This window comes from Plectropomus leopardus, chromosome 14 (genome assembly GCF_026936395.1).
Source record: "Plectropomus leopardus strain MGB_pleo_1.0 chromosome 14, ASM2693639v1, whole genome shotgun sequence".
Taxonomy (NCBI): domain Eukaryota; kingdom Metazoa; phylum Chordata; class Actinopteri; order Perciformes; family Serranidae; genus Plectropomus; species Plectropomus leopardus.
In genome coordinates this window covers 10,705,902-10,728,466 of record NC_142189.1, presented here as the reverse complement: position 1 = coordinate 10,728,466, position 22,565 = coordinate 10,705,902, and the positions used below count along the sequence as shown (strand labels likewise).

The 22,565-nt window shown below is 39.7% G+C and overlaps 2 protein-coding genes across 5 annotated transcripts in view; both read left to right on the top strand.

The window, feature by feature from the left end:
• Nucleotides 1-20,978, top strand: part of ppp2r3a (protein phosphatase 2, regulatory subunit B'', alpha) — a 91,678-nt gene extending 70,700 nt beyond the window's left edge. The window contains exons 3-15 of one of the 3 annotated variants that reach the window (XR_015778594.1): nucleotides 1,447-1,731; nucleotides 2,606-2,709; nucleotides 2,797-2,899; nucleotides 3,012-3,086; nucleotides 5,312-5,555; nucleotides 6,101-6,149; nucleotides 6,246-6,335; nucleotides 6,524-6,699; nucleotides 7,691-7,809; nucleotides 8,036-8,142; nucleotides 8,815-10,588; nucleotides 10,716-10,809; nucleotides 20,750-20,978. Coding sequence is in view for 1 of the 3 variants with exons in the window: in XM_042500366.2 (XP_042356300.2) it covers nucleotides 1,447-1,731; nucleotides 2,606-2,709; nucleotides 2,797-2,899; nucleotides 3,012-3,086; nucleotides 5,312-5,555; nucleotides 6,101-6,149; nucleotides 6,246-6,335; nucleotides 6,524-6,699; nucleotides 7,691-7,809; nucleotides 8,036-8,142; nucleotides 8,815-8,911 (1,449 nt within the window). In the remaining 2 variants the exon portion in view is untranslated. Of the gene's footprint in view, nucleotides 1-1,446; nucleotides 1,732-2,605; nucleotides 2,710-2,796; nucleotides 2,900-3,011; nucleotides 3,087-5,311; nucleotides 5,556-6,100; nucleotides 6,150-6,245; nucleotides 6,336-6,523; nucleotides 6,700-7,690; nucleotides 7,810-8,035; nucleotides 8,143-8,814; nucleotides 12,329-20,749 lie in introns of those variants that run through there. The other 2 variants (XR_015778593.1, XM_042500366.2) reach the window with 2 other exon arrangements.
• Nucleotides 20,979-22,298: 1,320 nt separating this feature from the next.
• Nucleotides 22,299-22,565, top strand: part of fndc3ba (fibronectin type III domain containing 3Ba) — a 122,130-nt gene continuing 121,863 nt past the window's right edge. For both annotated transcript variants that reach the window (XM_088087695.1, XM_042500169.2), the window contains exon 1: nucleotides 22,299-22,424. The gene's annotated coding sequence lies outside the window, so the exon portion shown is untranslated. The remainder of the gene's footprint in view (nucleotides 22,425-22,565) is intronic.

Below are 22,565 nucleotides of genomic sequence, written 5' to 3'. Positions count from 1 at the left end.
AGAATTTTAAAGCTGAAACGGCTTGATCAAACCGTCATAAACACAGCAGCTCTGTTGCCATATGTGTTGCTTATTTTGCCTTATTATTTGGCTCCAGAGATTAGGATAAATTAAGACCAAAATAGTCTTCACTGCCACCTGGAGCTTTTCTTGCCAACTATTTAAATCAGCCTTAAGTGTTGACTATAAAACAAGTCTCTCATTGTTTGTACGTATTTTTATGACTCACTGGGAGTTTCCACCACATCCCATACCATGGGTCTTTTATTCTCATAAAGTGAAGTTGTGTCTTGTCTTCTGGAGAAAGAACTTAATTGTGTTCTTCTCATAAAAAATGAATATAGATATAGGAATAAAAGTAGAAGTATTGATATTTAAAATGCAATACAAGAGTCTTGCTCTGATTTGGAACAATAGGACACATAAAGTATACCTTCACTGTGGTGTTTCAGTCATGAACATGCTGTCTGTGCAAGATGTTGCAGGATTTCTTTTTTTTTTTTAAGATATAATTCACACACCATATATTAACAAAAAGCTTTATTGTGTTCCTTTTTTAAATTGTAACTGCTTACAGATAAACGTTCCAGTGTGTAAGATTTAGGGGGATATTTTGGCAGAAATTGAACATAATATAATAAGTATGCGTTTTTAGTGTATAATCTTTGAAAAATAAGAGCTATGTTTTCGTTATCTGAGAATGAGATGTTTATATCTACCTTGGTTGCAGGTCTTCGTAAACAGTGTCCATCATGTTGCACTGCCATGTTTCTACAGTAGCATGAAACGGACAAACCAAACACTGGCTCTAAATAGGGCCATTCACGTTCTTACATCAGCCATCTTAGTTTGCTACGCAACAAGCTGAGCAGCATCAGAAAAATCCGCATTTACAGCGTGAGTCTGTTGTATTTGGTGTTTTTACCGGTTTAAATTGTTGTGTTCATTTATTTTGGGGAAGAAGAGACTTCTGTGAATAATTCGTCTAACAGTGAAACCCTCCTGAACGTCAGGATCTTACATTTTTAGAGAAAAAGGTGAGCATGCATTAGCAGGTGTTGGGCAAGCTGCCTGTGTGCAACATGCCGAGCTTTGCCAAGTGACGAGCGCTGGAGAAACACTGATTTGTAACGTGAAAATGCGTTTTTCATTGTTTTTACCAGTTTCAGTCACCTGGTCTTTTTGTTTTGGCGATAATTCAGCTTCTGGGGAAAAAAATCCTGAACATCGAACACTGAAGAAAATTCTAACTGGGAGGTTACACTTAGCTTCTTGGAGAAGTTTCAGTTGGTTGCAATCTGCAGTCCTCAGTGTGAAGATCCCACTAAATCCTACACATGGCTCCTTTAAAAGAATTGCAAATATACAATGCAAAATTACCACCACAGGGAATCACGCAAACCTACTCATTCATCCCCTCACATGAGCTCCCTTCTCTATTTTCAGGTCCAGTCCAAACCAGAGAAGAAACCAGGCACACCTCCACCAGCCCCTGCCCTTACCACAGCCACCCCCACCCCCACGCCACGCTCACCCAGCCCTCCTCCGGCTCCAGTGATAGTCACCCCTCCTCCCCCTGCCATCAACATTCCCAGGTTCTACTACCCCCGTGGGCTCCCTGCCATGGGCCCGGCCACCAACCACGACGCTGCCATCGCTGCCATCGAGGCGGCCTTCACTGAGTTTGAGGAGGAGAAGGCTGACATATATGAAATGGGCAAGATCGCAAAGGTTAGTAGTTTGGTTTAGTTTATTTGCGCACAATTAAAAAGTGCATAAAATCCAGAATAATAAATATGAAAGAAAAAAAAGAAAGAAAGAAGCGTGTCCGGAGAGGGAAAAAAGCCAGAGGCTTATACAAACAAACCCTCCCTAAACTTGATAACAATCAAGTTTAGGGATAGGGATAATAATCAAACAATAACAAAAAAGGAAAAACAAACTAAACTCACATTTTACAGACGAAACATTTAGATAAAATATACACAAAACATTCAAGTGCACGTACACACCCACACAAAAAAATACAACAAAAAATAAATGTGGTATAATAATATAAAAGTAATAGTATAATAAATATTAATGAACAACAAAGAGCACACAAAGCAGAAAAAATAACCAGTCCATTAATCCAATAAATACACAGAACACAATGCCAAGAGAAAGAGGAAAAAAGGGCACATAAGTATTAAATGTAATGATACAGTTATAGAGCTCTTCATACTGTGTACTTCATTGCATTTCATGTATGCACACTGCAATATGTGAGAGCTCATAGCTCTAAAATCACCATTTACTTCAGTTTTTAGTTTTAAAAGTCTTAATTAACCTGCTCTTCAATATGATAAAAGCATAAAATCCCTTGTAGAAACGTGAGATCAACATAGATGATTTCATGTTTCATCTTGAAGCGACCACACTGTTTTATTCCATGGAAACCGTGCCTTTTCCTCAGAAATCTCTGGCCTGGTTGATGCAGTTGTCTTTTTTTCTTTGCCACTCCTTTTTGAGCCGTGTGATCACTGATTCTTGAATCAAACAAGTACAGTATGCAATTGTTTTTCAGAGTAAGATAATGGTATTGTCTCTCTGTCTCTCTGTTCAGGCATGCGGGTGTCCACTTTACTGGAAGTCCCCAATGTTCTACTCAGCTGGCGGTGAGAGGACGGGCTTCGTCTCTGTTCACTCCTTTGTCGCAATGTGGAGGAAGTAAGACAGAACTCATGTCCATCTAGAAATATGATATCATAACTCTCATCAGGTTATATAACTTCTCCCAAATCTCGTCTCCTGCAGGTTGTTGCACAGTTGCCACGATGATGCATCAAGGTTTATCTCCCTGCTCGCAAAACCCAGCTGTAACTACCTGGAGCAGGAGGACTTCATCCCTCTACTGCAGGTAGATGTCTCAACATTCATTAATTAGATGAGTAATACAAACATTACAAAATCTCAGCACTGTTGTCTGTATTTACCACAATTATGTTTCCTCTCGGTTGTGTTTTGATTAGGACATTGTGGATACACATCCTGGACTCACATTTTTGAAGGATGCACCTGAATTCCATTCCCGCTACATTACAACGGTAAATGAAAAATGATATCAGCCAGTGGTGTGTTTTAGTAGTAGGACCACTACCATTTGGTCTCAAGCTTTTATTAGAGCCACAGCTTCTTATCTCTTAGCCAAGTATGATTTTAAAAAAGTACAGCATTATAGAAACAAAACAATATCAAACAGTGTTACACATTGTTAATATTTTTCCAGTGGTCATACTTGACATATTGAAGGTCACACTTCCACACAACAAAGAAAAGCACATACTAAACCTAATTTTACCACAAGATGATTAAACATTTCATTGCAAAAGTACAAAAAATATGTAAGAGTTATTGATTTCAATACAAACTAAAATAGAAGTTAGGAGTACATTAACTGTGAGGGCCTGCTGTAAAATTACACACACTCGTATTGCTCTGCGCAAAAAATGCACTTTTCAAAATCAAGCTGGATGTTGACAACTGCAACACGTGCTTTAGAAGTTTTACTGCACAGAGATACTGAGAAGTCTGCGCTCTAATGCGTCAGGGGACGTCACGGAAACACTGATGCCCCCTGACAGCTCGCTGCGGCAGCGGAGGCACCGACCCTCCACATGCCCATATTAAGACACTTCCTTCAGTTTAGACCAGCTGACCTGCTACTGTATGAGACATTAGTAGCCCTGGGAGGTCCATGTACCAGGAAATGGGTGATAATCCGCTCTTTACTAAGCCCAAGTGTCGTGTTTCAGTGACAGTGAGCCCGGACCCCCTTGTTTCCATTGAATGCTAAAGACCAGTCTTACTCAGTATGAATGAGGACAGAAATATCAGTTGTGGATGACTTGTTAGTAGGTCTCTCTTGTGGAAAAATGAGGAATATGTTAAATAAGTGGTATGACAGGGCTTGGAAAGATCTCATGTGAGTTTCATGCTATAGTCATAGACTAAAAGTAGAGTCGAACTAGCTTGACGGCTCCTGTCACAGGGTCAGACCTCCTGGATCCCTTTTGAGACTCCCAGAAGAAACTAATAGATATCAAAACATTTATATTCTATCTAATCTCTCAACTACTCAAATGATCTTATAATTGCATAAAATATTTATTCTCTCCTATTTTTCTTTCTTGTGTTGCTGCACAACCAATGGTCTTTTGGCGACTAAGAAAGTGATATGATGGCAAATATCAACACAATTCTCTAATGCATTATTATGGAACTCCTACATGCAGTTTTATAATAGCTACATCTGTAACTTGACATACCTTTAACACCTGAATACTTTGTGATTTAGTCAGGGGTTCTCAACCTTTTGTAACTTAAGTTCCACTGCTGATAGTTAAAAAAATCTGTGGACAACCTTCATAAATAATGAGAAAAACACATTACATAAGAAAAAAAGGGAAAAATAAAGTGGTTTGTAAATATGTGTTATGCCATCTGTTTGCTGTAAATGTTGCGATGACATTCTGTTGTGCCTGAAGTCCAACCCTTTTGCTTGGAAAGATTCTTTTGGCTTTCCATCACATTTGGGCTGTTTTTTGTCAAAAGTGTCTCTCATTCGACAGGATTTCAACACACTGCTTTTGGCTCGTCATCACTGCCATCCATTATGAATCCATAATGGATGTATACACGGTCATATTTCACCACCAAGGGCTTTGAGCTTTTTACTGGTGCAGGGTTGCGTAACAATAATAACTTGATTTATATGGTACTTCTCAAAAGTTGCAGTAGTTACAAAGTGCTGCACAGTGAACAGCTATGAAAGACATGGGGAGAACATGTAGCAAAGCAAGTAATTACAGGGGCAATTACAAATTTAATTAAAAAAAAATAATAAAATGAATAGAAACAGAATAAAAAGGGGGTGAATAGGCGTGAATGGTTGTCTGTCTCTATGTGTCAGCCCTGTAATAGTCTGTCGGCCTGTCCAGGGTGTACCCCACCTTTCTTCCAATGTCAGGTGTGATAGGCTCCAGCCCTTCTGTGACCATTAAGAGGATAAGCTGTCAATACTAATGGATGAATGAATAATGATTTTTTTTTTAAATTTGATTTAAATTTAAATGATTTGGTAGTACTTCTATGGCCCAATAGGTGGCGCTCTGAGGCCAACCAGGCCCATAAGTTTCTATGATAACCAATTGCTTGCTCTCACTGTAATTGTGTTGGTTCTGTCTTTTGTAGCACTTTTCTAGAAAAAGAGTTTAATTTGGTTAATTAGATTCACTTTTATTGGTGCGATTTGGATGCTCTGTTTTCCCAGGTGATCCAGCGGATATTCTACGTGGTGAACCGTTCATGGACGGGCCGTATGACCATGATGGAGCTGCGCAGGAGCAACTTCTTACAGACCTTGGCGCTGCTCGAGGAGGAGGACGACATTAACCAGATCACTGACTACTTCTCCTACGAACACTTTTACGTCATCTACTGCAAGTTCTGGGAGCTCGACACTGACCATGACCTCTACATCGACCCCAAAGACCTTGCGAGATACAATGACCATGGTATGAAAAACTCAGACAGCTCAGGGTTCATTTTGCCTCTACTCAAATCCATCCATAGCAGACACATGGGGAGTCTTCTACAAATAGAATATATCAAGATGGCATCCTGGCCTAAAGGCAAAACAAATAGTTGCATGCTGTGCAGACTGTAAAGCCCCTTGACGCATATTTGTAACTTATGATATAAATAAAGGTTTTTTGTTGTCATTGATTTAATAATATGGGTTGGATGCCAGTAAAGAATCAAAAACAGTCTTTGGATTTGGCACAATCATTGGCTCATTTTCCATCTGTTACGTCCCCACTAGCGAGTGCAGAAAACAACAGCTGTTTGTCCGAGGCTCAACACTTTCATGCCGTCTGATGCAAAATGCATTACACTGTTAACAGCATTATATGACCACTTGGCTGAATTTAATTCACTTACTCAGTGCTTACGCAAGTGACTGCACTGTATGTGCAATAGTTTACAACAGTATCCATTTGTTTCTGTGTCTTTGAACAAAATCACATTTGCTTACTTTTCTCATGCTCTCCTCTGACAGCGTCCTCAAACAGAATCATTGAAAGATTGTTTTCGGGGGCTGTTACCCGGTAAGTGGAAACACACACAAACAAACACAGAGAAGCTGATTATTTTACCATAATGGCAGCACTGAATGTGAATGGCTCTGTCTCTTTTGTGTCCAGAGGTAATGCTGTGCAGAGGGAAGGCAGGATGAGCTACGCCGAGTTTGTCTGGTTCCTCATATCGGAAGAAGACAAGAAAAATCCCACCAGGTAATCTAATCACTGACACAATCCTGTGTCATCGAGAAGCTGTTTGAGCATTTTTTCTCTCTACATGTATCTAATAAATATGTTGCATCTTTGGCAGATGTCATTTTAGTTGCAGACATTCTTTTTCCCACCGTTTATGAGTGTTTGGGGTGTGTAACCCTGTATGCATCTGTTGGTTCTCTCTCCAGTATAGAATACTGGTTCCGCTGCATGGACGTGGATGGCGATGGCGTCCTGTCCATGTTTGAGTTGGAGTATTTCTATGAGGAACAGTGTGAGAGGATGGAAAGGATGGGCATCGAACCTTTGCCCTTCCAGGATTTGCTCTGTCAGATGCTCGACCTGGTCAAACCTGAGAATTCAGGTTAGTGAGTTTATGCCTTTTCACCCGCAATATCTGTGTCCGGAGGCATTATGTTTTCTGCTTGTCCTTCCATCTGTCCATCCCATTCTCATGAACACAATATCTCAAGAAAGCACTGAAACATTTTTTCAAATTTAGCACAAACGTCCACTTGGGCTCAACAATGAACTGATTTAATTTTGGTGGTCAAAGGAAGGTCAGTGTGACCTCATCCATCTCATTTGTTTAATCATGATATCTCAAGAAAATCTTGAGGGAATTTCTTCAAATGTGGCACAAACGTCCACTTTGAGTTGAGGATGAAGTGATTAGATTTTGGTGGTCAAAGTTCACTACGACCTTGCATTTGTCCCATTCTCGTGAACACAGTATCTCAAAAACACTTTGAGGGAATTCCCTGGAATTTGGCACGAACATCAACTTGGACTCAATGATGAACTGATTAGATTTTGGTGGTCAAAGGTCAAGGTCACTGTGACCTCAAAAAAACTTGTTTTTCTCCAGAACTCAAGAATTTGTACATTAATTAACTACAAAATTTCACACAAATGTCTAATATGATAAAATGATGATGTTGAATATTGATAAAGTCAAAGGTCAACTTCACTGTGACATCATAATGTTCTGCAAAAACATTTCTCAGGCCATTATTCAATGTCATCACTCAGGAACAGAAGGGGAGACATTTGGTCAGATACAGAATTGTTCAAACTAATTTCAGCTGCCCACCTTAAAAGTCTGGTTATTGAGCGGAAACATTATTTACTGTTATGGTTAAATATGACAGATATGGATGTAAACTGTGAGTGCAACTTAACAGGTTTGCAGGAACATGCAACCCTGAGGCTATAATACTAGTTCTCCTTTTTCAAAATGATGTTATCTTTTACTTCTCTTCATGTGGGGGGGCCACACCCTGCCACCATCCTTTGTTACTGCGCTATCTGAACTTTACACATGCACGTGTTTGTGCACATGTTGTTTTCTCCAGGTAAGATAACACTTGGTGATCTGAAGCGCTGCCGGATGGCCCACATATTCTTTGACACCTTCTTCAACTTGGAGAAATACCTGGACCACGAACAGAGAGACCCGTTTGCTGTGCAAAAGGTGTGAATTTGCATCTCTAATGTAACAATGAGCCATATTGCAGGAGCTGTTGATTGAAAATGTGCAACTGGGTATTGATGCATCCTTCACACTTCCAGGTGCCATGTATTTGTATAATTTTGAAGCTACTTGAAGCTAATTCTCTCTCTCCTTTAAAATGTTATTGTATTATATTCTATACAATGAATTCTATACTATTATATTCTGTGTGCACGTGTTGTTCCAGGACATTGATAGTGAAGGTCCAGAGCCATCTGACTGGGATAAATATGCCTCAGAGGAGTATGAGATACTGGTGGCAGAGGAGACTGCAAATGAACAGCTACATGAGGGGTACGAAGACTCTCACACTCACACACAGTTGACGCCTATGTGACTGTCCAAGCATTGAAACACAATCAATCTTTTTCATAAGCTGAGATGCTCATGAATTGTCCCTTTTAGTAACTGAAGTTTAACTTGATTGTCTTCAGCTAAAAACGCTGATTAAGGGCACATGTTTGAAACGAGTGGCCCCATGCTGATTTCAAAATAATTTTACACACGTGGTTTAACATTATTATTTAATGTATCCTGCAAGTTTCATTATGATTGGACAAACAATTTCTTATTTATATGAACATTTTAGGATATTAACACATCTTAAGAAGTTAGTGATAATTGTCCTAATGACTGTAGAGTAAGCTCTATTTATGATGCAAGGTTTATGCAACTTTTGATAAGCTTGGTCCAGTAATAATCAACAAAAAATTGGTATAAATCGGAGCTGTGGTGCAAGAGACGTTAAAAATATGTTTTTCATGTCATTTAAAATGGCAGAAAATCTAGTCAAGTGGACATTAGGTGTTCTTGAGGCAGATTAGAAGAAAGTTTTTCAAAGTTATTTATAGCACTACCATCAGGCTCACTGGGTTTTTTAACACTTAATCACTGAACTCCTTTGCGCAAACATTTTTGAATAATGATATCAATTGACTAGTTCTTCTATGCCTGTCACGTTTCCAGGTCCTTTGATGATGACTATGAACCAGAGGAACTTCAAGTGGCCGGAGAGATTGGAAATAAAATGGAAAAACTGGTCATATCTGACCTTACGGCATAAAACTCCTTCCCTGGAATTCCTGGGTCTTTTTCTCTGGAAAAAATAGAACAAATTGATTTAAAAACAGAAAAAAGTCTCTTAGGATGAATTCATCAAGAAAACACATGGACGCAAAGATATCCAGAATAAGAAAACAGTTTTGGCGTCGGACTCATCTATTTTTTTTTGCGTGTGTGTGTGACCGTAAACCAGTACTGCTCTGTGTCTGGTGCAATAACGCATCTGTTTTCATACAGAAAACAATTTCACTGCCTCCAGCTTTTGGCTCCATCATGGAGAACAAAACCGACGATGGCGGGGAGACATGTATGATAAGCTGGAGAGACAAAAAAAAAATGTCATTGTAAAATAATGTAATTGTGAATTTTCTACAGACAATCCTGCGAGAAGACAATCATGTGAAGGTAGACAAACAGGTAGACTGTCGGAAACACAAATAGACTCCTAGTTGGAGAAACAGGAGGACACAAACATAATTATAGTGATAGGCACTGCCACTGAAAACCCACAGTCACAGCTCAATAATGACACATAGAGACAGACACTGCCGTCAGAAACCTGCTGCCTCTGCAGCTCGTCACTGTGTTCCTTGAAAAGGAAGTCTTTTAACCTCCATCCCTTCAGGGAGGAATCATGTAACAGTTTGGGTGACTGTAACAGCACCTCTCTGTGGCCAGTCTGTGCTACTGCACGCCATCACGGTCATGCATGGGTGCATAAAGGCTGGCAAACTTCTCCAAGAGGGAGTTCAGTTCACTGCACAGCCCGGGCTGCTCTATTATTAGTGCAGCATTATCAGCAGCGCTCCACCTCTGGACTCCCTTTGCAGTCATTTTTAAACCCTGGATAAAGTGACTACACAGACTGAAAGGTACCACTTTATTGTGTTAACTCTCAATCAGGTCACAGTGAGACACATGCACATAAGAGGATGCATGTTGACAAACATATCAAACTCTCTGGTAGAGTTGCCCGCACATTTCCACCTGTAACATTTGTAATAACGCGATAGATACGCATCAGAACTGTGACTTGTCTCTGTCCGTCTCACACCCAGCACATCACACTGTATGTTTTCTCACGTCCTTGTTGATTGTGTACAGTATATTTGGGAATAACTTGGATCTGTTTTTGAAATTAATGCCAAAAATGTTTCTGCTTAGACGTCTCATTGACATGCACCATTTTGTTGATGTAACTCTCTGATGTCCATTTTCCCTGCAATACACACACAGTATCAAACAGACCACTAACAATGCCTCTTAAAGGGTCAGTTCATACAAATAATGAAAAAAAGATACATTCTCACATCTTTAGTGGCATCTAGCCTGCAGATAGGTTTGGTGTGATTTGCAGAAGTTTTATGAAATCCATCTCTGAGATTTTTGCCACAAACACATTAAAATGGAAATTAATAGATCTTAGTTTGCGGCTCTTACAACACTGACATTAACCACAGTAATAGGGATTTTTTAGTGTTGTTTTTCCATCTTTTAAAGGAGCACTGGAGGATTTCATTTAATGTGGCAGTGAGGATTGCAGCCAGTTGAAACTTCCATGTGAACTCCCGGTTATAATTCTTTCAGTGTTCATTGTTCAGGAAGTTTTTACCAGGAGCCAGGTTATCTGCAGAGGTCTCCTGCCCTCCTAAACAAATGGACCAGGTGATTTAAACAGGTAAAATCACTGAATAAAGCAGTTTTACATTAAAAATCAGTGTTTTTTCAGTGCTGCTTGGTTGATTGCAGAAGAACCACAAGCTCAGCTCCTGCTAATATCTGCACATAATTTTTTTCTCTGATAGTTTAAGATCCAGACATTCAAGAGGTTTTTATCAGGAGCCGAATTATCCCCTGATGTCTCCTCTCCAAAACAAATGGACCAGTTGATTTACACGGGTAAAAATACTGAATAAAACAGTTTCATGTTAAAATTTAGTGTTTTTGTAACACCGTGCAGCTCGTTGCTGAGTGGCTGTTAACTACAGTTCCTGACGCAAAAACGGCCATTCTAACTTAACAAACACACAACAATTCTTATTTTCAGGTGATTATACTCTAACGAAAACATACTCATTGTTTGACATTTTTGCAAATATATCCCCTAAATCCTATACACTAGACATTTAAGAACCAACATGCATCTTTTCACCTTTAGAACTCAAATCTCAGAGTAGGATATATTAACACCTAGACAAACAAAATCCATACTATTTGCACAGATGGATAAACTAAGTGAGATTTTGCCTTTTAATTTGAATAAACTGACTGTTTAACTCCATGATTTACTGTGCTGCACTTACAGGGACAGGTGCATGTGTGTACACTGCCCCTACTGTAATAGCTCGGAGCGTGTGTTTGCTTAGAAATCACTTATAGAGGGGTGTGTTTTAGGAGCGTGTGATGTGTTTACGTCGTAGCTGTTGCCATGGCGATGGTGTTCCTGGGGTCAGTGTGTGTGTGCACGCTTGTATAGCTCTTTAATTAGGAATGGGACAGCTTTTGTCCTCGGTGGCTTCAAATTCACTGGCGTATACCTCCTTTACTGACACTTACTGTACAGAGAAACACAGATACACACACGCACACACACACTATAGTTGCTATTGAAAGGGAGAAAGCGCTTCTGTAGGCTGTAAGGCCTGAAGGACCTTGAGTTTCTGCTCTATAGCCATTGTAAATGTGCCTGACTGTGTATTAAACTATATTATTATAATAATAACTAATGATAAGCCATTATAGATATAACGGCTCAGATTTTTGATGTATTTTGATAGTTTGTATGCTGTGCCACTGTGTGGCTCGGGATAGGGGGGTAAATTATGTTAGACGTGTGTACGTTTGTGTGTTCGATGCACGGTGGATTTCATCAGTAGACGAGGGGGAATCCTCTGGAGGACTGATCAGACAATCACAAAAATATGAGACGCATCTCGTACGGACACCTCTGATGTTTAACCACTGTGGTCACGCACACGTTCACACACGCCCAAGGAGACCCGCTCATTCAGACAGTATTTAAGAAGAACTGTTGATCTCCGATTGTGTCCTGGTACTCACACGTGCAGCATCAGGCAAGGAGAGAAGCCATGCAAGACTTTTATTTTGAAATTACACCTCTACTTTGAGAGGTAGAGAGAAGACTTTTACTTTGATGTACTTCCTCTGTGCAGAGGAGACTTGAGTAGGCTGAGATGTGTTCAAATCCAGATGGTTATTGCATTGGCATGGTTTTCTTTCTGTCAATCACCTTTTTTCTTTCTTTTCTTTTCTCCTTTTCCTTCTTTTCTCTTATTTGTTTTTCCTTTCTTTGTATTTCTTTTCTCTTGGTATTTTCAATTTTCTGTCCCCTCCCTGTTATTTGTTGCTTTTGTCTGAAGTTTAAAAGTTTAAATAAAGATGTTTCAGGAAAATTAAATCTTTATCCACATGAACCCTCCTCCTTATTCCTCAGACACACAAATATCTCACACACACACACACACACACACACACACACACACACACACACACACACACGTTCATCATCATTCCCTCCTTGTGTACACACACTGTGTTCTGTGCGAGCATTTGTCTGGGCTGGTGCTCATGAGAGTGTACTTTACAGCCTTTTGAACTGCTGAGTGTCCCGCCTGGTGTTCTGGCGTTTTTACCTGAAGGCAGATTTTTTTTTTCTGTACGCATGTTGAAAATACATAAAAAAATGTCATGTTTACATCAAGCAAAACTTCAGACTCCGAAAGTGAAATTTCATGCGTTTTTCTTAAAACCTCTTTGAAACTGAGCTTTTTGAGTTTGTTTTCTCCCCGTTTACAAGACATGATTTGATGGCAGCTCTGCTCATTGACGATTCTCAGAGCTGCATGGCTTGGACTGTGACTGGCATACATGACGTCAGCAGCTCTGTACTGAATCACTGTGGCTGGCGTCACTGTTGTCATGACAAAACATGGACTAAAACAGGAAGTGTCTGGTGAGTTGGCACATTGTCGATTGTTCTTTGAGCAGAAAACATTCAAGAGATTCCCAGGCGAGCTGCAGCCAGTGATCCCAAGTTGACTGAAATTCACACAGTCATTGAATTTTACCTTGTCTCATAGATGTGGTACAGTGAAATTGTATACCTCCAAAGTGGACTCACTCTGCTACCTCCAAGTGGGATGCATTCTGATATTGTTTACAACATTAGTCAGCTAATGAGCTGATCTTCGCCCTCTCCATCCAGCTTGCAGTTACATCTCTGCTGGTGTTTGTCCTTGTCATCTCAGCAGTGTTGCCTGGATCCCTTTGCTATTACTCATACCTTGGGAGCAGTCACCATTGGATACCTCTCACACTCCCATACCAATAACCACACTCGGCAGGAGTATGTGTCAGCATGGGACAAGTGGAACCATCTGGCAGCACTGACCTCTTCACTAGAATCATGATCCACATCCTTTCTCTCTTTGTCATCTTTGTCCTCGGGCCAACCCTTTACAAGACAGTCACCAAAATGATTAGCAATCATTGCCTGTGATGAAATGAACCTCCATTACATTCAAGTCCTTGCCAAACAAGTCCACACAATGATGACTAAGCCTGTTGCCACCGGGGAAATCTCTTTATTTCGCAGTATACCTGAGTTGTGATGTCTGGTGTGTGTGGTACCAGAAGTGATGCATTTTATGTAGACTAGCCAGAGCTAAAGGGGGCAAAAACAGGACTCCAGGAAGTGTGCGGGGAATAGATGGCAGTTTTTGTAGTGGCCAAACAGTGAAATTACAACTCTCAAGTCTGTCATGTAATAACGTAGTGCCCAAAAAGACTTCTTCCTATTGACTTACATTTAGAGAGAGACATCTGTAATTTTTTTTTTATGTCACAACTACCCGCGAAATGACTTGGGATTTAATCCGTTCAGTCTAATAACATTTGGAAAGTCTAGAAGAGCCACAAGATTGAGTCATTTCATTCCCAATCAACATAGCAGAGCGCTAAACTGTATGTGGCTGGCTCGGCTGGCAGAAGTCTCTTGTGTGCCTGCTCTATGGGCCCAATGATGCGGAAGTTGCGCTGATCATTCGGGTAATTTTATACGAGCTTTTTTGGTTTCATGTGCCACTGAGCAGTTTTCATAGGAATGGTAGGGATCCCATCGTCAATGCTGTAGTCTGGTCTTTTAATACATCAAGGGCAAGAAGGGGGAGACCATAGTGACAGAGCAGCAAGAGGCAGAAGCTATGGCAGAAAATCCTAAGAAGCATACAACAAAAGTTTCTGGGGTGGATGCTACATATAAAAAGTAACTGTATTTAGATGATGGATTAAAGTTGAAATATTTGTGCAGTATTTAAAGGGAGGGCTCCTGATGGCGGGGGGGATGCAGCGAGTTCACTCGCAGACATACATCATAACTACGCATACACAGTTTTTGTGTAATGACTCTCATTGGCAGATTGGGGAGGGAAAAGTTCTGCATTGCACCTTTAAGGTTGTGATCATCTCTTTTTGAAACTTGGACTGAATTTATAGTTTGACTCAGCTGATGAAGCCATCACATGTTCTGGTTCCCACACTTTAATCTGCCAGAGTAGATTTACTTATCTTACTACATGAAATTAATTTGTTTTAATAGGACTTCTCTTACGTATTTTCTTTGGGATGCAACTCGTGTCAAACCAGGGACGATTGTAGGCAGGACTTTCTGCTGGGGGTTTATTGTTCTGAATACAGGAACTGTCCTGGGAATGGTGTAATAGTTGGCATGCCAACATGCTGGGATTTGCCCATGAGCAATTTGCCTCCCATCGAAGGTCAGAGTTGACTGGTCATTGTTTGAAATGGCACTCTGGTTGTTTTTTTCACAAATGTCAGGGACAAAGCAATTTAGCTAACCAGATCGCACTCCCAGCTCCTTGAGTCACGGACATTCCTCTGCCATAATTGCCAACACCCACCACCCGCTGGTGGTGTGACCCGGCCTGTGTGATGTCACCCCGTGTGATGTCATGACTGGAAGGTGTTCTGTAAGTAGGAACACATGACTGGCAGAGCTGGAACAAACACAGATCTCTGTGCTTTAGATGAAGCTGACGGGAAGAAAAAACCCTGAAAAGATCAAGAAAGCAACTGGAACCAATTCATCTTATTAAAGAGAGAAAGAAAGGCGACAGAGAGATGTGTCCGAACACTGAGGGCTCTTGAATCAGGGTGTCGTGCCTGTTCCAGACATACCAGTGATACCAGAAACATGAGCTTTCTTTGGATAAAGCTCCCTGGACAAGTCCTGAAAAGAGTGGGCAAAGGAAGCAACTGGAAGCAATTCATCTTATCAAAGAGAGATGGAAAGATTTGAATGTGGTTTTCCGCTTGTTCCAGACATACCAGAGATACTAGATAGACCAAATAAGATGCCAAACAACAAACCCAAATGGCAGAATAAATGTTGGCATGGTACCTTTCTGTAAACCACAGATATGTAACATTTGTAGTTACTATGTTGCTCATACTGTATGCTGACACTATGTTTCTTTACTTTTCAACAATATGGTAGTGATTGTGTGGTTGATTAAAGTTGGAAAAGATCATGTTTTGGCTTAAAATGCTCAGTTTTGGTGGCACAATCACAGCTGAAAGTGGTACAGTCTTTCTAAAAACAACTGTGGTTTTGCTATTTCCTTTTATGCAAACTTTTGGTCTTATACCACTTACTTACTTTACTCCCGTCAGTGCATTGCCCAAGTAATCACAGCCTTCCCAGCCTTCACGATTACATGAGTTATACACGTTACTGGCTCATGTGGGCTATTTACATATTTGTAGTTTATTGCTTTTTGTAGGTAGACGTTTATGTACGAACAGCCTGTTCTATGTGCTCAGCCACAGTGAGATTTTTTGGTGCTGCTACCAAATGCAGAAAATTTCAGTCAAACATGTAGCGTTTATTTAGAATAACATTACACAAATACAGTAACTAACCATCTTGTATCTTGTAATCTTGTATTGCACATTGCACACTGTGATCTTTTAATATATACGATGGTGGAATTCGCCCACAACATAATGATTTCTATATATTTATTACCAGTTAAAACTTTAAACATCGGGGTAAAATTTTTTGTTTTGTTGGTGATAATTTACAACTCATTTGTTATTTAAACAATGTTGAGAAGGTTGCTTTTGAAATATAATAGATTAGAGATAAGAGGCTACTCTGTTAAAAATGTCATAAGTAGTGAAAGTAATTACTAAATTACAGTTATGCATCTTATTAAATTAGCTCTTTTGCAAAGTAACAGAATGAATGTTAGATTCAACATAGAAACAAAAAATAATATATTTGAATGTAATCTCTTTGTATATTTTGATAAGTTATTGTAATTTAGTCAAATGTTCTTCCTAGATAACTGTAACTCATTACAATTCCATGTCTTAGGTAATTTAATTAAACTACATGTGATTAGTTTCTCACAAACACTGCATTAAAATAGGAATATACAAGATTTGGTGTTATGGATAGCACAATGTAAAGTAAACTAAATTGTAGTTTTGTGTTTTTATTGTAATAGGAGCTGATGAGACTTTAGTGATAGAATCCCAACAGCTGCTCACCTCCCAAATCACATCCACCTACTTCTCCTGTCTTTTTCCAGACACATGTACACACACATCTATTTCAATGACATGCACCATTCAGGGCATGCACGTACAAACACACACACACCATAGAAATGAGTGAAGTGAGTGTTTGATGATCCGGCCAGCTGCATTGCTGAACTCTAGGAAAAAGAGAATGAGGAGGAAGAGAGAGGTCGACTAAGACACAAAGACACAGAAGGAGAGAGAGAGGAGTGAGGCATGCCTGCTCTTGTTGGTGTGCAGAGAGCTTTGGGTTGACTCCTTTGAACTCACGATGAGCCAAATTCCATCCTCACATCTCCGAGAGGAAGTACCTCACATGCACAAACGCACACATACACAAAGGCATGCACGCACCGTCATGTTTCATCCTGGTCTTCTCTGCTGCCAGACGCCCATTATCATCCGTCACCCGGTGTCTCGCATTTCATCGAACATATGCACACACATGTAGACACAACATACATAAATGCATGCATAAACACACTCACACATACACGCATGTAAGAGCTGAGCAAAGGCAATAATTAACATCTAGAAAACCACAACGAAGAGCTGGCTGCAATCCAACAATCTCTTTCTCTGCTTTGCTTTCTCTGTGTTATAAGAATATACAGTACATACTATCATATGGCTGGACACATTCCACTTACTTCAAAGACCTTTGGTGAACTGAGTGTGCATGATTACAGGGAGGGCTTGCTTTAAAGAGCCTCAGAGAGAAATATCTGAGAGGGAGAGACGGGGAGAAAGACGGGGAGAGAGAGAAAGCAGCTGGGTTGGTGGTAAACATCTGGTGGTTGTGGAGGCCTGGCCCTGACATACAGGGGAAATAGCTGCGCTCACTGTTCCAAGATTTGCTCCCTCCAGTCTTTCCTCATCCACTCGTTTCCACTGATCTAATCTAACACGACTGGCTGTCTGTAAAGGTTCAATACGTCACTTAAGGTTGCCCCACTTTGGCTTTGTTCACACATTTATTTGAATCAACAGGTTTTCTCACAGTGACGGTACACGACTCCCAAATGCACCCTGTTTTCACTGTGCAAAATTGTCAGAACATCTCCCTGATATTGAGTTACAGCCCCAGTTGCACAACAATTCATTTCTCAGTTGTTTAAAATTTTCGAAGCCCTTCCCTAACTCATCTGCTTCTCTTTATCTGCATTTTCAACTTCGTGATTAATACAGATTTAATGGAGGAGATCAATAAGGGATAACATAGATTTACCTTATTAGTGCATTGCATAAATATTATTTCAACTTTTAAACCAGTTCGGACAAGAAGTCGTTAAAATGCTCAGAAAATAACGGTAGATGTGTTCATCCATATCTCCATGATACATGGCCAAATTTCATCTGCTGATGAAGATCTTGTTATGACTGAAAGCTCCAGAAAAACTACGGTACCATACATGGACCATGAAGTAGGGTCGTTTGTCAGCTGTAAATATTGTTGTCCACGCCACTTTGTACATCTGCCTGAAGGCTTGTATACAGCTGTATTTTGAGTAAAAAAGGCAGGTAAGGAGTAATTTGCTAAAAGTAGCGATAAACAAGGACGCTCGTGTCCTTTCTACTTCTTCCAATCTGTAAAGTGTGGCCAAAATCTTGGAATAAAATACAGCAACATCAACAATATGAGGTATTTCTGAATATTTTCTGCAAGAGTCACATGTGATAACACTTTGTCTTCATACAAATATCCAAGTTTATAATACAAGCATGCCAGCCCTGAAATGGACAAGAACATAGTAAAGAAAATTAAGTCATTATTTTCAGTAGGGCTTCACAGTTTGTAGCTCCCATAATACGTTTTAAAAATTTGCTATATTTAAACATTGCTTGACAGTTTTTTTCAACATCAAACTCAAAAATTTCCCAACTTTCACCTAAATATTTGTTTAAACCAATCAAAGACTCTGGGGGAACTCTGTAATTGCAAAGGCAAGTTTAAACTTTAAATTCAACAATCTCTATGTCAACTCACACACAGGGCCTCACTGAGGGGGATTTTGGGACAGCAGTGGTACAATGTACAGCATCTTTATGGTAGGTTTATCAGGTATACAGTTTTTGGGGACAACCAAAAATTTGCATGCGTTTTCTCTCCTGACTGTTCACCCCTGATTTACGTGATAAATCAGCTAAAAAGTGTAAAAACTAAAGGGTTGACACAGCCATGATTAGTGGAAACATTCAGTCAAAGCGAAACCAACATCTTACTATCAGTGGAATGTAAAGGAAGTTCTGAGCATTTTGTGAAATGCTTTGCATTTTTCACACATGATGCGAATCAGCCTATTTAAGTACATCCTGCATCAACCAGATTAATTTGACTGAATATTTCTTGGTCTTGTTGCAATATGGCACCCATCTTTTAAAGGTGTTATACAGCTCCCTTGTTCAGTAGAGGTATGTAGAACCACTGGAGGTGCCATGTAGCACTATATTGTTTTAAAATATCTGAGCCTGGGGGCCATTGAATGATGCCAGATGTTACCATGGAGGAGTCACGTGCTTCTTAATAACACTTTGTCAAATATGAGTATTTAATCCTCTTTTACGAAACATTGGTTTAAAAGATTCAGAATCCCTTACTAAATACCTACTGAGAAACACAATACCTGTTAAAACTGGAATATTTCTGTGCACACTGGGGCAAAAAGGTTGAAACTCACTGTTTTAATGTGTTATCCTCCTACAGTTTGCAGTCTATTTTAATATAGACTAGTGAGCTAAGCTAAACTAAGCTAATGAACCAGTAGAGAACCTCTGAAGGAGCTTAAACAGTTCTCTACTGGTTCTTCAGTTTAATTTAGATTAAGTGCATATTACTTCCCTGAAGATGAAAAAAGGGGCATTTTGACTGATTTGAGTGGGTGAACTCATTTTGTTCTGCTCAAATCAATTTTTTCAAAGAATTTCATCCCAAATTCAGAAATTACCCAGTTTGTTGAAGTGGTATCACTGTTCCTGCAGTTAGGGGGCTCCACTGTCTGTCTGCACCCACTGAAGACAACCTGCGTTGTATGTTTGGTGTGTGAGAAGGTTTTTTCTGCCTGCCACATCGATTGCCCCTTGAGGATGATTAGTGTTTATTGAATAGAAGTGAATTGAATTTAATTCCTTACAGGCACACTGTCCTGATCCTGGGCCATTTTTTTTCTACAGGCTTAAAATTACTCCAGTGGCTGTTTTCTTAGTGCAGTTGCTGGAATGTGTGTTTGTGTGTGTGTGTGTGTGTGTGTGTGTGTGTGTGTGTGTGTGTGTGTGTGTGTGTGTGTGTGTGTGTGTGTGTGTGTGTGTGTGTGTGTGTGTGTGTGTGTGTCTCGTTGCCAGTAGCGAGAAATCTAGAACTCAGGGGCAATGAGTGTATTTGGCTGAGTCTGCTTACTTGAAAATACAGAAAGAAACAGGCCGATTACAGTCGGAGATAAACACGTACATAACAGATGGAAGCCTTGTTGTTAATTTAACAACTTGTTTTTGTGTTGTTTGCACTGTTTTGTTGTTTTTTTAAATGAAGTTTGCACTTATCAAACACGGTCTTTTCTACTGAAAAATTCTTCTTTTTTTTCAGTCTGGGATCCAAATTTAAGAATTTCAGTTCTGGGACTTCAGTGATGGTGTTATAATGCTGGGAAATAATTTTGTTTTGTGCTAAATTGAATTTACCACTGCATCATTAAAAACTAGCATTCATTCAATCTGTTGGAGAAATTCAGTCTGGAGAAAAATATACTTGATGTTGAGTATTCTGAAATTATCTGCTCTGTAATTGTGCACCCACTTAAGTTTTAAAATTCCCTGGAAATAATTTACAACAAGCTGTCGCTCCTTTCATTAAATGCCAGTATGTGGGTTTGTGATGAAACATATTAAATTATGTGTTTGACACCAAGAAACTTGGCAGGTTCAATGCTCTGGTCCTGACACATACTTGATGCTGTTAATGTTTTGATTTCAGGCACCAACATGCTCAAATAATCACCTCCGCATACACCACATGTGTCTGTGCTGTAATGCATTCAGTTAAAGGAAGCTGGATACTGCACAGTGACAGGTCAAAGTATAGTTACATATAGTTATAGTATTATATATTATTATATTTTACAGTACTTTACAGTACACATTATGCCCTTGGGTCTTTTTAAACATATTTATGTATCAAATTGAGCAGAGTTTTACTTTTTCTTTTCTTTTTTTTTGTAATCAGGTCATGATGTCTCTGTCTTAAACACCAGTGTCGCTCAGACCTGTAACCCTTGGACCTCAGCTGAGGGATGCCAGTTTCAGCGCAGCCACCAGAGGGACTTTGGCCTGTTGTTTAAGTTTTTTTGGAGACACTTGGACAGAGATTTGATCCACCTACCCTCAACTCTGTTATGGGATCATTTTGCTTGTATTAAGTCTTGATATACAAATAATAAAGTTATTTTTCTGCAGTATTGGCATTTATTGATTTTTAGTTGTGATAAAATGTTTGTGACCACTGGGAGCAGGGTGACACAGGCACAGCCCGTCATTTGCTGTTGTAGATTCTGATACGAAGATATTCTGTGTCACGAGGAAAGATAAATGAAAACCAGCCTGAACTAGACTCAGCTTGCTTTTATTTGCAGAAAAGTTCAACCACCTTTTTGGGCTCAAATAGCCCTTCGGACCTAACAACCTGCTGAAAAAAGTGGAAAAAAGTACTGAAAGTGGTGGTTTAGGTCTCAAACATGATGTTTCTTTGCATCTTAGTTTGTTTTCAACCTCTTTCTGGTCAGTAGCCAGAAAAAAAATGGTGACACAAACGTTCTTACATAATACATATTTATTCAAACAGCCTGAAAGGTTTAGTTGATGGCTAAGACGTGATTACAGTGAATCTATTGCGGTAAACAGAATCAAAATCCGCTGAAATGGCCAAGTAAATGTGTAAACATACAAAGAATTCCCTGTGTCAGAGTGGGTTTGTTCTAGGTTCTGTGGCTTCCTCCCACAGTTTAAAGACATGCAGGTCAAGTTAATTGGTGACTGTAAATTGGCCGTGGGTGTGAATGTGACTGAGAATGGTTGTCTGTATCTTTGTGTCAGTCCAGTGATAGTCTGGTGACCTGTCCAGCTGTACCCACCTCTCGCAATATACTATATATATAATTTCCATTATTGTCTATCATTTACAATATGACAGTATATACAGTATACATATATATGTATATTTATTTATTTATGTACAGGTAGATATGATAGACAGATAGATAGATAGATAGATAGATAGATAGATAGTTAGATAGGTACATAGACAGACACAACACAATGAAAATGTAAACAATACAGTGGTGCAAGTTTGGTGAATATGAAAATCTGCTATACACTGTATGTACTTTATATACTTTAATGCTTATGTTTATTTATAAATATATAAATGGTGACGATATAAAAAAGTTTCTATTTAAACTATTAAATATTTAATTTAGTGGTAAAACTGAGCTGTGATTGCTTCTGACATTATTTATGAACCGATGTTAAGCGATGTAATTGATAGCGTGCATAAATTCACACAATATTAAAACCGGGTCATAAATGGTTTTAAAATGACCGAAAATCACCTTGTTTTTTATTGCCTGTAAATTTCCTCCTCTGCCTTAAAGGTCAAGCCGGCTGATTGCCTCTGTCACACAGGTGAGGCAGCAGCAGCTCTGCTGTGTTTTGGCTTTTTCTCCTGCGCAGTGTATTACGGTAAAAAGGAGGCGGGCTCTGACCTACATGTGCGTCGCGTTTTGATTGACATGGCGGAGTCTCCCAGTACGCGTCGCGCCGCGCCAGCAGACAGGCAAGACCCGACCCTGGGAATAAAAAAACACGCAGCCCCGTCTGTTTGAAGATTATTTTATTGCAGCGAGGTGAGTCCCTTTTACGCTTCTTTCACGGTACCAAACCAGTCCGCGGAGAACGGGAAGAGAGGCCGATGGAGTCGATGTTAAAAAAGTTTTAGAAGTGCGTGTCTGTGAGTGTGTGTGAGTTTGGAGAGCTGAGCGCTGACG